Below are 16,020 nucleotides of genomic sequence, written 5' to 3'. Positions count from 1 at the left end.
CACTGCCATCACCACCGTCACCACTACCACCTCCACTACCACCACCACTGCCATCGCCATCACCACCACCACCATTGCCACTGCTGCCACCACCGCTGGCACCACTACTGCTTCTGCTACTCTTCAATGCTTTCAGAGGCTGCAAATTTAATGGTTGTTGGTATGTATTTATTGCTCCTTATTCTGCAATCTACTTATCTCCCAGAAAGACCAGCAATATGCTGTATAAATACTTGGTAACCAACTGAATTCACTCCTACCTCAGTGTATTGCTGAGTGACAATCTCTGGAGTTGGCCCCAAGAACACGTAAAAGTCCAGAATTCCCCCTGTGGTGCGGTATGTCAAGGCAGGCAAAGGCTGGAATGTCACATCTGAAAATATAGGAAAATACTAATCAAGCTGGAAAGCTTCAAGGTGAGGAATTACCCCTGAAATCCATGCCCTCTTCCTCTGCCTATGCTTCCCTACCATAGAGCATTAGAGAAAGTATTTTTACTATACCTACACAGAACTGAAGAAGTTAAGTGGAAGTCTACAGGAACCCACCCCTAGATTTTTTTCCCTTTGGTGTGCTTTACTATCTAGCATCTTTTGTCATTCTGTTCTTTTTAAAATTATTATGATAACTTATATTTTAGAATAGTTAAGACTTACAAGAAGATGCAAAATAGTACTGAGAGTTCCTTTGTATTCTTCCCTCAGCTTCCCCAAATGATAACATTTTACATAATCATTGTACATTCTCAAAACCAGGAAGCTGACATTGATATAATACTATTAACTCAAGTATAGACCTTATTCAGATTTCACCAGTTTTTTCATGTATGCTTTTTCCTCCTACCTCCTGATTTTCTACCCCCTTTCCAATATACGATAAAAATTTTCTTTATGCCCTCATTCTCCCAGAGTGAGTGCTCTGACACATAGCTTTATTACTAATTCAAATTATATAGATGGCTCCCATTTGCTGACCTCCAGGATATTTGGAATTTGCTTAGTTTTACCATCCCTTCTTACATGATTTTCGCCAAACAAAATTTTGGCTGATTCTGATTACTGCATGCTACCAAACTGAAATAAAAAGCCTAAACAGAAAGAAAAAAAAAAAACTGCAAGCAGGATAATAATTTTGACTTAAGGGGCAGCTAGGTCAAACACATTCTAAAGTTCCTCAAGAATGATTGGTTGAGAAAAATAAGGAGAGATGCTGGCATCACCTTACCCATGGCATTGCTGTTTAGCAGGAGCACCCCATGGGCACTGCCATCCTCCTCCAGCCCCATGTAGTAGGGGTGGACTCCATAGGAATTCTTCTTGTACTGGGAGAGTCATGGAGGAGAAGTAGTAAAAGGTTAAAAGACATTGTGGCCAAGAAACAAACTCAACAAAAATTAATAGCTAAGATGTCTCTAGTCTTCTCTGTGAACTAAATTAAACACATAGAAACAAAGGTGCCTTAGAATTGACCCACTTCTCTAAGAAGAATGTGACCATCCAAGTTGAGTCTGGGAAGATGAAGTCCCAATTTCAATTGGGAATTCTGAAAGACCTAAAGGAATGAATCTCTAATGGTGGAATTTCAAAACCCACAGCAATCTTGTGCAGAGGGAGACATTTTTCAGGGACGTCTTCCAAGGTTATCTGAAATCAGTGTGTGGGTGAAGAGAGGCAGAGACACAGATCCCAAATGCTCTGCCCTTACCCCTGGGGGTTGGTCTCGGGAAAACATCCCCCATGTGTGCCAGTTTAAGTCTCTCCGAAAGGCTGTGTGCTCATTTTCCCCAAAGCCGTAGAGGTACCGGGAAGGAAGGCGAGTGGAGATGCGGATGAACATGTCATTGAAGGTGAAGCCAAGGAGCTGAGAGTCCCAACTGCAACACAAAAAGGTATATTTGGAAAAGAAAGCGGCCATTCTACTGGCTTCAAGTAGCTGGCTTTTCAAGGACAACTGAACTCTTGATTCCCTTGCCCCACCCAGAACCATGTTAATCTCCCAAACAAAACATAAAGTCTATTTGATTAAAATAATCATAGATGCCCTTGTTGAAAGCCCAGGAGCCAGCCTTCATGCTTCTATCTTCCTCTCACTACCTCCTTTCAGTTCTCCCTCCAGAACCCCAAAACTAATCCCTTCTCACCATCTCAACTGCTACCGCTCCATACCAGGCCTGCCTTCCACTCTTGGTCCCCTTCAGCTCCCTTTCTACATGGCATCCGGGGGGATATTTTTTAAGAGTATCTCACATCATGTCATTCCCCTGTTTACACTTCTTCAGTGATTTCTCATTAAAACATCTTATGAAGTCTTCAAGGCCATACCTGATCTGAAACCCACCTAAACCCTAGCTTCACCTCCCACCATTCGCCTCCTTACTTACTACATTGCTCCAACCACATTGGACATTTTTTCCCCTTCATATGCTGAGTTTGCTCCTGGTCCATGGCCTGTGCTCCCATCAGTCCATCTGTCTAAAATGTTCATCCCCTTCCCCCAGATCTCCACATGGGTGGCTCCTTCTCCCCATCCAGGGCCTATTTTAAATGTACCTCCTTGGAGAGACCCACTCTAACGACAGTATCAAGCAGTAACCTCCCATAACTATCAATCACTCTGCTCTTTTTCCTGCACAGCAGTTGTCACTATCCAAACATCCTTATTTATACTTTAACTTATCTTTGTTATTTACTTATTATTTTTTGTTATGAGAAGAGAGACCTCACCTTCTATAACCACAAAATATAGAAGAGGCACTCCATAAACATTTGTTGAATGAATCCCTACGTATATGCAACTGCCTCAGTAATTACTCCCAGGGGACTAAAGATTTCCCTCACAAGAACAGACTCAAAGGAAAGAACTTATTCATGAATCAGGAAATGGAGAATGTGATGCTTTGAGCCAGGAGGTCTCGAAGGACAGTGGACCTGGCAACGAATGTGCAGGTAACCATCAATTCCAAAACAGACTAGGAGACACCTACATTACAGTGCCTGTACTCTTCCGGCGAATTTCAATCCCAAATGGATTCTTCTTAATGAGGACATCATAGAGTCGACTCTCAGAGGCACTGGATGGAACCTGGGGTATGTTGAGAGGGACTGGAACTTCATACCGGTTGTTGTTGGGATCATAAATCTAGGGCCAGAGGAAACAGATTTTAGGTAAGAATAGTAGTCTTCAAACCTATACCTTTAGCAAAAGATTGATGTCTTTGACAAAGAGTAGGAATGCTATATTTCTTTGTCTTCTTTAAGCTCAGGACACCATGGATTTAATTAACATATCTAAGAACAATGTCAGATTTAACCTTCGACACAAGTCTGTCATATCTCATTTTTAAGTCCTCTATTACAGTAACACGTACGCTTTGACATGAGAACTATCTTGGAAAATCAGTCCAGAATCAGTTTGGTATTTGTGAATACTTATTTATTACTTTATGTATAGGTATACGAGTATATGTGAATACCTGAAAAATTTCCTGAATTAAAAAAAAATCCCCGCCAAAAAAATATGAACTCTATTTGATTAAAATAATCACAGATGCCTTGCCAAAAATGGGATCTAAATTGAGATTCATTGAGAACCTATTATATTCCTGCCTGATTCTGCCTGTACTAGACACCAAGGATAACTAAACTGAAAAAGACACAGTTATTGTTTTTAAGAAATTCACACGTTAATGGGAGGTGAAAATGAAGTACCCACAACACCTGATTGATCTGCGCTAATGTAAAGCCAGGGAGAAATGTTGTGAGATTAGAAAGAAGGAAATGCCTAACACTATTTCTGGGAGGCTGAGATGGTATCAAGGGGAAAATGCAGGCTGACTCCTAAAAGCTTTGCAACTGTTAATCAAGCACAAAAAAGGAGATCAAGTCATTCCTGGTAGAGAAATAAATGTGAAGGCACAGAGCATTAAAGCAGAGTCAGAAAGAGGCACATATTTTGGAGAGAGATGCTGCACAAACAGGAGGTAGACTAGGAAAGAGTTAAAGCTGGAAACCCAAGCAAGTTCATTATTTCAAACCCATTAGGTGCCTACCACATGCCAGTGCCACGGTGAGGATAAAAATATAAAAGACCATCATCCCTGCATTAGAAGGTATGGCAGAACTCAAAGTCCAGGTTGATATTACATCTTGAAGAACCTTTTAGGCAATGCCTGATGTCTTTCATTTACTCTCAATAAACGTCTCAGTTCTAACTATCTACCAGCTCTGTGTCAGATTTTAGACAAACAATGATGAAAGGACAAAATCTTGTCTTTGAAAAATTTGCAATTTGGTAGAGAAATAGACATAAAAACAGCCCATCACTAATCCTCAGATGTAATCAAATCATAGAAAAGAAAGAGATCCCTCACTTTCCTGGCTATTTCGTAGATATCTCAAATTCAGTGTACAAAACTGAACACATCATCTTATTTTGCCCAAGCCCAAATCTTTTCAATGTCCCCCTTCCGGTTAAAGTCATGACCATTCATTTAGAGACACAAGCTAGAAACATGGTAATCATTCCTGATGCTTCCCTCTCCCTTATCGCCTACTCGTAATCGTCACCAGATCCTGTAATCCTACCTTCTCAGTCTCTCGAAACTGTCCACTGTTCTCCATATCCTTTCCTGTTCCTAGTCTAAGCTCAATCCCTCACATGGATGACCTAATTGGTAGCCTCCTAACGTGTCTCTCCCTTTTCACTCTTGTCCTCCAAACCATTTTCCTTACAGTAGACACAGTAATCTTTGCAAAATACAAATCAGAACAGGTCTTACTGTTCCATCAATGGTTTCTCACTGCTTTTAGGATAATAATCTGGCATACTATAGCATGGTTAACTTAGAAAAGCAAATTTATTTTAGGGTTCAGTAACTTTGACCAGAAAAGAGTAATGGAACTGAAAAGGGCCTAGCCAGTACTTGATACATGTATATATACTGTAAACACATACCTTAAACTGCAGCATGTCATTCTTATGGTAGGTCACATTCAGATGGAGGGAGTTCACGGGTATTGAGGGCAAAGCATAGGCATAAGGAGAGGAATTTAAAGAGATGACAGCTGTGGCCCCATGGGTGTCATACTGAACATCACTGACAGAGTATAAGTCACTGACGAAATAGCAAAAAGGGACTCCAGGAGAACTGGATTCCTGAAAAATAAAGTCAAAGTCAGCTCAGCATGTGGTCCTAGGATGATAAATATTAAGGGGCTAGAAAAGGCAAATTACAGGGGAGATAAAGCCAGACCATCACTCATTTCCTTATATACTCTTTGGCAGTGACATAAGTTTAAATTCCTGGTCTCCATTCAAAATATTTGTAAAAGAAATGTCCCACTCCTGTCACTACCTATCTTTCATGCCCAGATAAAGACTCAGGTTCCTTTGGAAGTCCTTTCTTTCTATGGATTTTAAGTAGTGACATAGGTACTGGTGCTATGCTCATGAAATTGCAGATTAAGTGTAGAGGATTTTAATGTACATTAACGCTGTCAGCATGGTTACCTCCCAGACACAGCCACGGGCAGTGCAATTTTCTGCAGAAACACCATTCTCATCTGGATAACAGTCTATTTTTTCTTCATCCGCTACCTTCAACTCCCACTCCACAGTGTATGCTTCTCCCAGGATAAGATCAAGTTCTGTGATAAGGGCAACCTGTAGGAATGGGGAAGGGACAAGGAAATTTATCCTTAGGACAAAGGTCTTGCAAGATCTGAAACTTCTTTTAGGAAAGGAAATAGAAATCAGACCAGACTCTCAATAATCCAAGCAACATACCACTAGAGCTCATATGAAGAGAGCCATATAGCAGGAAGAGGAAATTATCCAGTGGGAACAGGCCAAATGTCACAACTCTATCAGAATCTTGTACATAAAATTTTAAAAAATATCAGATCAAATAAAACCTTCTGTGATCACCCCTTCTCTTTCCTTCCCTGACTCCTCTTCCTCCTCCTTATTTTGTCAGGAAGGCTCTCTTCTGCACTTCCCTTTGTAGCCTAACACACGCAAGCACAAGGTGTCATCCCAAATTGAGCTTCTCTTCTTGCCCTCCGTTCCCCAAACCAGTGTCCCCCATTGGCCTGGAACACAGGAGTGTGACAAGAACACAGGAATAAGAATCATGTGGCCTGGGTTCTCATCTCCACTCTGCTGCAGAAACTTAGACAAATTATTTCAATTCTTTGGGTCTCAGTTTCATCAACTGCAAAATTGGTGAGTTGGCAAAATTGTTACATTTCCTTCCGTTTCTAATATCCCAGCCTCTTCATTTCTCCAAGTCCAAATCCTCAAAACTTGAAAACTTCTTCTTTGAATTCCAGTCACTAATTCAATTATTTAATATTTTTAATGTATTTTTCTTATATTTGTCTCTTCTTTAACAAGCAATTTCCATAGTGGATGTCCTGATATGTCTAGCGTTATAAAATCTCATTCTAAGGATTGTCACCCTTCTCCAGTCTCTTCCCAGTCTAAATTCATCTTGCACTTCCCTGTACTGCAAATCCCACCCCCCAGAACAATGCTCTCACAATGGCACAGCCTTGACTCAAGGACCAATGCGAGACCCTTAGAGAATTAGATGAGATCCTTCTCACTTTGACACTTAAGACCCTCCAAAACCTGACCACAAGTATCTGTTCAATCAGATCTCCTTCCAAAAGTGAATCCCACCTTTTCTAATTAAACAATATTCACAGACTAATGCAAGGCTCTTCTCAGTCCTGAGATTGGCTTATTCTGATATCTCAACCTTGAATGCTTTATCTAGGCAAATGCCCTTTCTAGGAAAATGGTGCCCATTTGTGGAATACGTTGTTACTTGCTGGCTCTTTTGTATTAAAGTTCCTTTCTTATGCATTATTTCAGTTTAGAATATTAAAGTTCCCAATTAAGAACAAAATTTTTAATCCATCTAACACAGCTGTGGCCATTAGTAGGTAACTGCAAGTCCACTGGGAGTTGTTGGTCAAGTGTTTCTTTCTTGACTTAAGGGCCTGCCCTTCACCTTTACCTTTGCCTTCTTGTTTCTTCTTCTTTTTTTTTCTGCTATAATAGAGCCATAGTGACTGGAATTAAGCAGCCACTTCTAATCACAAGAGAAGAAAAGACTTTAACCCTTACAACCTTGAGCCACTGAACCAATGCTAGCAATTGACCTCTTTCTAAACTTTTGATTGCATGAGGAAAAAATCCTAATTTGTTTAAATTACCATTTTGCTGAGTATCCTGTCACTTGCAGCTGAACAAGTCTCTACCTGATGCACCGTCTTTCAAAGTCCAGCTCTAGCCCTGCCTTCCCCAAGGGACTTGCTCAGCTACTCCATCAAGCTTTGAACATCAAATTAGTCATAACATAATGTTGGTTACACCAACCTATATCTTGGTTTGGGTCGCCTGTCCTTTTCTCAATAGTTTCATGCATATAAATTTTGTCTCACCACCCAAATCCAAACAATAAAAGGGTTCCTTTTATCTTATATAATTAATTTATTGAACAAACATTGAGTTTGTTTTCATATATGTACCCTTCCAATGGCTTGAACTTTCCTATACACACAATCAACCATATAATCCTTTATTTCTAACTCTGTAATATATGCTCCCTCAATGTATGCTGTCAGGACAAAATGTAAAATGTCATCGATATATCATTATAGTTGAAGACTAAATTTTCTCATTTTTCTCCAAATTTCGAAGGTCTTTCACAAAACATGCTGACACAGCAGCTTCCAATCCCAGATCATTTGGGATGACTGGAGTAAGGACTATTTGGCAAAAGGACTGTTCATAATGCTAAGATGTCAGAGGAACTGATTACAACCTGTTCAGGGCCATCAGGTCTAGTTACAACTCATGATAAATTATTTTACTATCATCATCTAACCAAATAAGTAGGCATTGGCTAGGCTTATCAAATTCTTTGACAAAATATTTTTTAAAAACATACGTGTTAGAGTGAGAGTCTATATATCTCAAAAGAGCTAAAAGAATGCACTTCAAAATTTTAATTATTGGTAATCCTACCTCCCACCTTTACCTTTCTAGCATCTGCCAGTGGCTTTCAGGTCCACTTTTCCTCTATTCCTGATCCCCACTTTCCTAACTTTGTTCTTCTTCTCCCCTAGCCAGAGAGAACAGAAGAGTGAAGGACAACCAAAGACATAAGGATGAAAAGACTGCTCTACCTTATCCCAGTTTCTCAGCAGCTCCCTGTTCACTCTAGCTCTGGCCCCTTCTCATTTTTTTTCTCTCCTAACCCTCCGACTTCCCCATCCAAGGCCTCAGAGTATGCTCTGGTCCTCTAGGAACCCATGCAACCTTGGCAAAAGGAACACTATAAGCTATGAAGAATTCTTGATAAACTATCTCAGCAAAATGGATTTTTACCTGTAGGTTTGAGTCATAAGTGACATTAGGAGACATTTGACTTGAGACACCGTTGTGTTTCACTGTAACATTCCAAGGTTCCTGGGTTCCAAGGATTTTAATCTCTTTAAATACTAAATTATTGGGGTCTTTGTAGGTTGATTGCAAAATCTTCACATCTAATCGGTTCTGCAAAAAAATTAAGTACAAATGTGTACCTTTAATCCACAGAGTCTCAAGTCACTCAAATATTCCATCCTGGACCAGATACCCAAAACTGCTCTTAATGCCACTTAGTGTCTCTACTAATGTGTGCTCAAGGAGTACAAACTTATTTTAATACTCCCCTGAGCAAGAGAGAAAGAGAGAGAGAAACATACACACACACAAATTTTTAAAAACTGCTTTTAAAAAGACTGACCACTTTGATTTCTCCATATCATTGCTTCTTTTTACTAACATGGATGATTCAATTATTGAGAGTTAAGTCATAAATTGAAATGTACTCATCTATAGCCATAAATGAGTATGAAGATACAAATATAATTACACACATACACAAACACACGTGAGTTAAAATGGTCAGACAAAAGCCCACACCAATACTGATAAAAATATGCTACTCACTTGGGTGACAGAAAACTCACATAAGAGATAAACTTGATTTGCCACAGTGTCTGAAAACGAGAGAGAGATGAGTCAGACTCTGACCTGCCCATCACAGAAGAACAGACTTCACCCTGGCTCTCCTTGAAGCTACATCCTGAGAACAAGATTATAGACAGAGTCTCCAAGGCCAAGCCACGTTTTCCCTTCTCCTTCCTACCTTAACCTTGAAAAGGTCCCCTTCTAAGTGCTTCCAAGGCATATGCATCAAGTGAATCTATTTCCTAAGCCTGGGCCATGAGAGTTGTCAGGACTCTGAAGACAGAAAAATGCACTAAGAAGCACGGCTAGATAGAGACACACTAGAAAAGTGTGTTCTCACTGCCTCACCGTGATGGGTATGTTTTTCATAACATCGACATTTGTCCATAAGTATTTTTTGGGGGGGATATCTACACTGAGTGGCAGGAACAGTCTAGAAAACATCTCTTTCAGGTGCCCATTGACAATACAATGAGAGCCTATATATGTTGCCAGCCAGTGGTAGATTTAAGAGGTAGAAATGCGTTTTCCTTCCATCTGTGGTCCATTTACCACTACCTCTGAACAGTGCAGCCAAAACCAAAATTCTTCTCTTGAGTTATTAATGCTACTATGCCTGGTGAGATTTCTGCCACAGCTGAATGAACAGCAGAAGTAACTCAAAGATGCATGTTCAGAAATGGCAACATTGTCTCAAGAGTACTCACCTTTGGTTTCCCCATCATCCCAGAAAAGTTCGCCTTTTGCTTCTTTGTTCTCATCTAGAGCAATGATAAGACCAAGAGGGTTCCTTCGACTGAGGGAGACAAAATTTTTGTAAGAGACAAAGACTTGAGACACAAAGAATTTTGCCAAATGATCTTGGAAGGATTCTATAAGATTACAAATGGGAAAGTTACTAGTGCCAGGAGGCTCTGCTTTTCTTCAGGCACAAAGGCAAAATGAAAAGGCTCATCTTTCTTTAGATTAATCAGTAATGTCACAAAAGATAGAAATACCACAAACATTAGCAATAAACATCTATGTAGGAGGCAAGAAGTTAAGCACCCCCCAAATCACTGCAAGAGCTACAATAAAAACTGCTGATTAAACTGTTATTTGGAATACAGACTATTAGAAGAGAAAGAAATCCTAAACAAAAATTGGTTCAGCCTCATCATTTTAGAGATGATGTGTGCAGGTGAAGTATTAACTGCCATTGGGGGGATATATTTTTTCCCTGCCTAGGAAACATTTTGACTCAGAAAGCAACAAAATACAGTAAGGTCCATGGTCCATCTATATAATGACAACTTTCTTAATTTTGTTATTTATTATTAATTTAGAGAGAAAAATAAAGCATTCTAACTATCTGCTTTACAATTTAGAATAGGAAACACAAAACACTACTCAAAAAGATGGTGAAACAGATGGACATAGAGCAAGAGGGTGAAGAAAGAGCAATTTCATTTGGAGTCTCTCCTTGCTTCACCATTCCTCCAGACTACCTCCCAATTCTCTGCTCCTGCTGCCTCCCTCACTGATCTCACACTCCTATTCTATTCTTTCACAGTTCACCCTTCCACTATGCCCTATGCAAGTTAGGTTCCATTATCAACAAAATCACCCACTTTCATTTAACACACATATATCGAAGAACTTCCATTTGCTAGGAAGTCTAAGACATATAAAGCAGAACAGATCCCAACTGCATTGATGACATTAAATATTACAAGAAAAATTAAACAAATTCACCAAATAATCAAAGCAGAAAGTAAGAGTGACAAAAAAAGTTAAAGTACTTAGAGGAGTCCAGAATGACACTTCTAGCAGTAGGGTACATTAGATATTCTAGAGGACTCTAGACACTCTGAAGCACCCACCCACCAAAATACTACTTTCTCCTAGATAAATTGCAACACGTGATCCTTGAAGGGAGCTAATGTGACACCAAGTTGACAGAATTCCTCGCTTGCAACTGAAGAGAAGGCAAATCATCTCTGGATGAATGAGACACACATTTGAATTCTTAAGATCATCGCATTTGAAAAACAAAAAATTACTAAACACACAAGGTAATAAACCAGCGTGAAAGGAAGTTGGCAAAATGACTACCAATTGATTTATATTCCCCTAAGGACTTTAGATAGTAGAATTTTCAGATACAAAGTATAAAATAACGGATTGAAATACTTAATAATAAGGAGGAAAAAAAACTCAACTAAACAACAAAAAAGTAACCAGAAAGTTGGAAGCGGCAGCACTCCCTCTGCCGGAACAGTTGAGTAAGATTTCTTGCAGCTGAAATCTGAGTTTAATTTGAAGGATCGTTAACAACACACCAAGCAAAGGATGTTGGAGAGGGTAATAAGAGCTGAAGCCCAAAAGAAGTAAAACAGATGGGTATTTTGGGGAATGGCTAGTCTAGAAGTGTGTATTAAAGTGTGTCAGGATACACAATTGTTAAGTTAACTTGGAACAAGATTGTGATTGGCCTGGAACAACCTAGTAATGAAAGAGTTTGGACTTCAAGAAGCGGCAACAAGTTGAGATCTTCATTTTGAAAAGACAACTTTGGTATCAATATGCAGAACAGCATGAAGGTGAACAATTAAAGAAAAAGAAACCAGCCGATACTGGACATAGAAGTATTTTCCATCAGTATCATAAAAAGTCTAAATTTGAAAAATTAAAATAGTAAGAGAGGTTCCAAAGAGAAGACAGGTTTATAATCTCCAAAGAATTCCCAGTCTATTAAAAACAAATGCGCTGATACTTTTAGAGACACAGATATGAATGTGTGCCTTTCTAGCACAGATAGAGCCTATAATTTCAGGATCAAAGAATCAGAAAGGAGAAAGCCGTGGTATGAGGGAGATCTGACGTGCACAAGAAATAATTTTGGAGCCTTGTTCTGCATCACAAGAAAGAAATGGATCAGTAGGAAGAAGGGAATGGGAAATTGAGATTATAGGCGAATAGAAACTGCACTCCCACTCCCTAGAAATGAGGATGAGTGAGTCAAGAGCATAGCACAATGGACGCATTGTCTCACCAAGTCAGGTAGGGTGATCAATAGACCCAATTTGCCTGGAATTGAGAGGTTTCCCAAGACAGGAGACTTTCAGTGCTAAAATTAAAACAGTCCTGGGAAAATCAGGAAGGTTGACCACCCTAGCAGTCAGTGTGTTTTGAGGAGAAATTCAGCGGGTTTAAGGAAGGACAGGGATTAAGTCTTTCAAAATCCATCTGGATGCATCTCTAAACCACAGCTTCTTCAGAAGAGGCCTAGGGAAATCTGGGGGACAGAGTTTGATGGCCACGCAAACACACCAATGCCCTTCCTCCCCACGCTCCATGTAATGCTTCCGTATCTTCTGGATGAACATAAGATGGGACCAGAAATGACCAGATTTGCCAATCTCCCCCTTAAAGGGAACTCCAATACACGCTGTACCTGGCTACAGTGGTTGTGGCTGGCTGTTGTGTAGGGAAGATATATCCTCCTCGAAGATGAAGCCCAATTTTGTCCCCAGGAAGATCCATCTCCACTTGTTGCTTCCTCCATCTCACTCGGCCCCCCTGATGCATGCAGACAAATCAAACACATTGCCATGACAGCACCTCCACCTATACCTCTTACCCACGTGCTGAGTTACCTACAGCTCTCTCCTTTTTCCACTTAGCTGAATTACTGTTTAGTCAGACAATCAAACAAGAAAAGGGAAAAAAATTAAGAACAATAAATTTCATCACCAGTTGGGGGTGTGGGGGAACATTTATGCCATGATGAGGCTATTTGACATATATTCTATGGACTGATAGTTCTAAACAAGTAATCTGACTCATGACCAAGCTCAAATTGCCCATTGGCCCTTCCAATATTTTCCCATGAGACATTCTACTTGAGTCTTTATCTTATTGCTGAATAAATTATATGGAAGTATTTTCTGCAGATTTCATCATGACTGATGTTGTGACCTAGTCTTACTTTATCAACTCTGTTATGAAATTACAGAAAACACTATAGAAACACTCCTCAGTGCATGGATAGGTGTCTCTCTCTAGGGGTATCTCATCTACGCAGCTGCAGCTGTAGTCTTGAAGAGCTTAAGAAAAGTCAAAGCTACTTACAGTCTCATAATCATACCAGACAGCATCAGGCATATATGCCATCACTTTCTCTGCACCCTGAAATTAAAACAAAATATTATTCTTCATGACCCAGTCTCTGAATGAGATAAAATGGACTTCTTAGCATTCCTAGGGAACTTCTTAACTGTATACTGAGAATGCATAAATGGCCTCTTTTTTCTGTGTTATCAAATCGTGCCTTTCTTCTAATAGGAATAATAGAAGCAATAACTTGCCAACTCAGAGAAAAATCCCAAATGGAACCATGTTAGGAATAATAATAACATTGAAAGGTGTCATAAAAATTCCAGCTTTACAGTGATTACCTCATTTAACCTTCTCAACAGTCCCCAGTAATAGCTACTATGATTACCTCACCTTTACAGCTGAGGAACCAGCATGATAACTTGCCCCAAACCACACTGGTACTAAGTAGCAGAGGCAACAATCACACCCTGATTGGCCTGACCTTAGAATGAGTGCTGGGGCACTGCTCCATCCTGCCTGTACCTCATGTAGCAAGTAATGATCTGCTATGAGAATCTGACGACAAATAGGACCATTCTTAAACCCGAATCACCAGTAGATGCTTCTACACTGGTTGCAAACTTGGTCAAGACAAAAGACTTCTAGAGAGAAAAATGTGTAAGTATCAGATATACAACTTACCAAAACCCCAGCACACTCTCTTCAATGCTGACTCAGCCACATGTATTGGAAATGGGTTTGGAATAAAGAGAAGATAAATGGTTCCAAGAAGAGAGAAGAGTTTGGAAGGTAGCAGGAGCAGAGGCAGAGACCACCAGTGTGTCTCTGTGGGAACACTTGCCTCCTCTAGAACTGGAGTGATGAGGAGGCCGGGCCCCCATAAAAACTGTTGGTGCACATCCCAAGTGCTGCTGTCACCATAGAACCTGGAGATCAGAGAGACATTCACTGAGATTTGGGCCAATGCTTCCTGGCAGCTCTGCCCCCAGGCTGTCCAAAACATGCAGGTCCCCTGCCTGGTGCAAATCCCGCAAATTGTTCTGTGACACCTATTCAACTCCCACCTACCCACTCCTGTAGATGGATCCATTTTCCCCAGCCCAGATACCCTCCTACTCTTCCCCCAAGTTGGACAGAAGTTCCTATTCCAGTATCTATGCTAGGCAGGCTTCAAGCTGTAATTCTATTTGACACGTTCCCCTTTAAAAAACAAATAAAATGAGAAATATATTTTAAAACTTTAGCTGACTATCAACTGAACTCAACTGAATCAAGAAAGAACTGGATCTGATCATGAAAAATAGCAGATAATTTAAAATTTTACTCTTTTCTCTTTTAGGATGTCTGCCTTTTAACAGGGAATTCCAGAAGATGAAAAACTTATCCACAATAATGAATATATAATAGTGCAGATGTATGCCTGAGGGGCTAAAATGTCAGACACATGAGAGAGTTAAGTGTATTTTGTCAAGGAAAGCCTCAAGCGTCCTTTTTTAGAGTCAACTTAGAGATGCTCATTGGCTCACAATAAAAATTCTAGAAATCCTCTACAATATTCTTATTTGTACATAAACAACAGGCTCATTCCTAGAGCCTGAATATATACTGCATTACAGAAGACACCATAACGTTCAAGCTACCAAATGCTTTAAATTAAGACTAAAGAAACCAAGCATGAAAGAACTCAAGTGATTTGTCTAAGATATAGAGTTAGTTGGTGGCAGAAGAAAGAGAAGGCCCTGAGTCTCATGACTTTAGTCTAGTTCTCTCCCCAAAAGGGAACAGGTATAACACTTAAATACACCCCAAGAATAGTATCTAGGCAGCAATAGCCTTGCAAATACCAACTGGGTATTCCGGTTATAAAATATGTATCTGAATAACTGTTTGAATTGTTTCAATTTTCATTCTTATATTTGATGATACAGTCAATATCACCCAGTTGTGTTAACAAAATTTCTTTGGATTAGGGGAACTTACTCATGCAGAAGGGGCCTGGCCACCGTGTCCCCCCGGCTGTGAGCTCGGTAGAAGAGGGTGTAGAGGTATGGCAATAGAGTATAGCGGATGGTAAGGTAGTGCCTGGAGGAATTCACCAGCAGAGAGTCAGCTCCAAAGAAGGCAGGATCCTGGGCCTGGGAGGAAACAAGAGGTTATAATTGTGATCTGGCTATGAATAACAGAAGCATCTGAAGAACTCCAGACCCCATTCATCGCAACCAAGAGTTTCCTTCCTGAAAGACCTGGGGCCTGGGTTGCAAACTTTACTCTGAACTGTACAGTTGGCAAAGGGAGATCATTTCACCAAGTAAGTGGCCGTTCTTCACCTTGCAACTCCGTCACCCTCATTCACTCTTTAGGAGTGCTCTCTTGGGAGACCGCCATTTAAATAATTTTGAAGTATTTCCTCATTTGATGCTCATTACAAAATGAGCAATGAAGATAAACTATACAGAGGTTTGATTTTAAAAAAACCTTCACAGACTCGCCATTTCCTTGCTGGCAGCAGTAGGACTAGCAGAGGCTGCGGCAGCAGAGCATGTTAATGGCGCATCAGAGGTCCTGGTTAATTGCAAAGAGTGGTGCAAATTAGCCTAAGTGAAGCACCAGGTAGGAGGCTGGCTCCACAGATCTCTTAGTGAGGATGCAGATAGATCCAGTCCTAATGTATGCCAAATTTATTTTGATCATATCCCCTGGGAGACTTACCTTGTAGCCTTGGCCATTGTGATTCCTGGAAAATGGATAAAATGCTCCCAGCTGCATCCACCGCCTGCAGAGCTCTTCAGAGGAATCCAAGAAAAAGCCACATATGTCAGGACCCACCTGGAAGGACACACAGACAGTGTGTATACCTTACTTTCATCCGCATCCCCCCTTTGCTTTCTATCATGG

At 40.3% G+C, this 16,020-nt stretch overlaps 1 protein-coding gene across 4 annotated transcripts in view; it reads right to left on the bottom strand.

Annotated features, from left to right (window-relative positions):
- The window catches only part of LOC103558279 (maltase-glucoamylase), a 186,877-nt gene that overhangs the window by 126,033 nt on the left and 44,824 nt on the right, over positions 1-16,020 (bottom strand). For all 4 annotated transcript variants that reach the window (XM_070618011.1, XM_070618012.1, XM_070618010.1 and 1 more), the window contains 14 exons: positions 15,835-15,951; positions 15,106-15,260; positions 13,967-14,051; positions 13,138-13,194; positions 12,461-12,585; positions 9,732-9,820; positions 9,004-9,053; positions 8,398-8,565; positions 5,509-5,661; positions 4,954-5,154; positions 2,984-3,138; positions 1,705-1,873; positions 1,225-1,321; positions 261-373 (listed from right to left, as the gene is read on the bottom strand). In XM_070618011.1, the coding sequence (XP_070474112.1) occupies positions 261-373; positions 1,225-1,321; positions 1,705-1,873; positions 2,984-3,138; positions 4,954-5,154; positions 5,509-5,661; positions 8,398-8,565; positions 9,004-9,053; positions 9,732-9,820; positions 12,461-12,585; positions 13,138-13,194; positions 13,967-14,051; positions 15,106-15,260; positions 15,835-15,951 (1,734 nt within the window). The remainder of the gene's footprint in view (positions 1-260; positions 374-1,224; positions 1,322-1,704; positions 1,874-2,983; positions 3,139-4,953; positions 5,155-5,508; positions 5,662-8,397; positions 8,566-9,003; positions 9,054-9,731; positions 9,821-12,460; positions 12,586-13,137; positions 13,195-13,966; positions 14,052-15,105; positions 15,261-15,834; positions 15,952-16,020) is intronic.

The sequence above is a fragment of the Equus przewalskii genome, chromosome 4 (assembly GCF_037783145.1).
Source record: "Equus przewalskii isolate Varuska chromosome 4, EquPr2, whole genome shotgun sequence".
NCBI classification, from domain to species: Eukaryota; Metazoa; Chordata; class Mammalia; order Perissodactyla; family Equidae; genus Equus; species Equus przewalskii.
The sequence above is the reverse complement of the archived record's forward strand: the minus strand, read 5'-3'. Positions and strand labels throughout refer to the sequence as shown.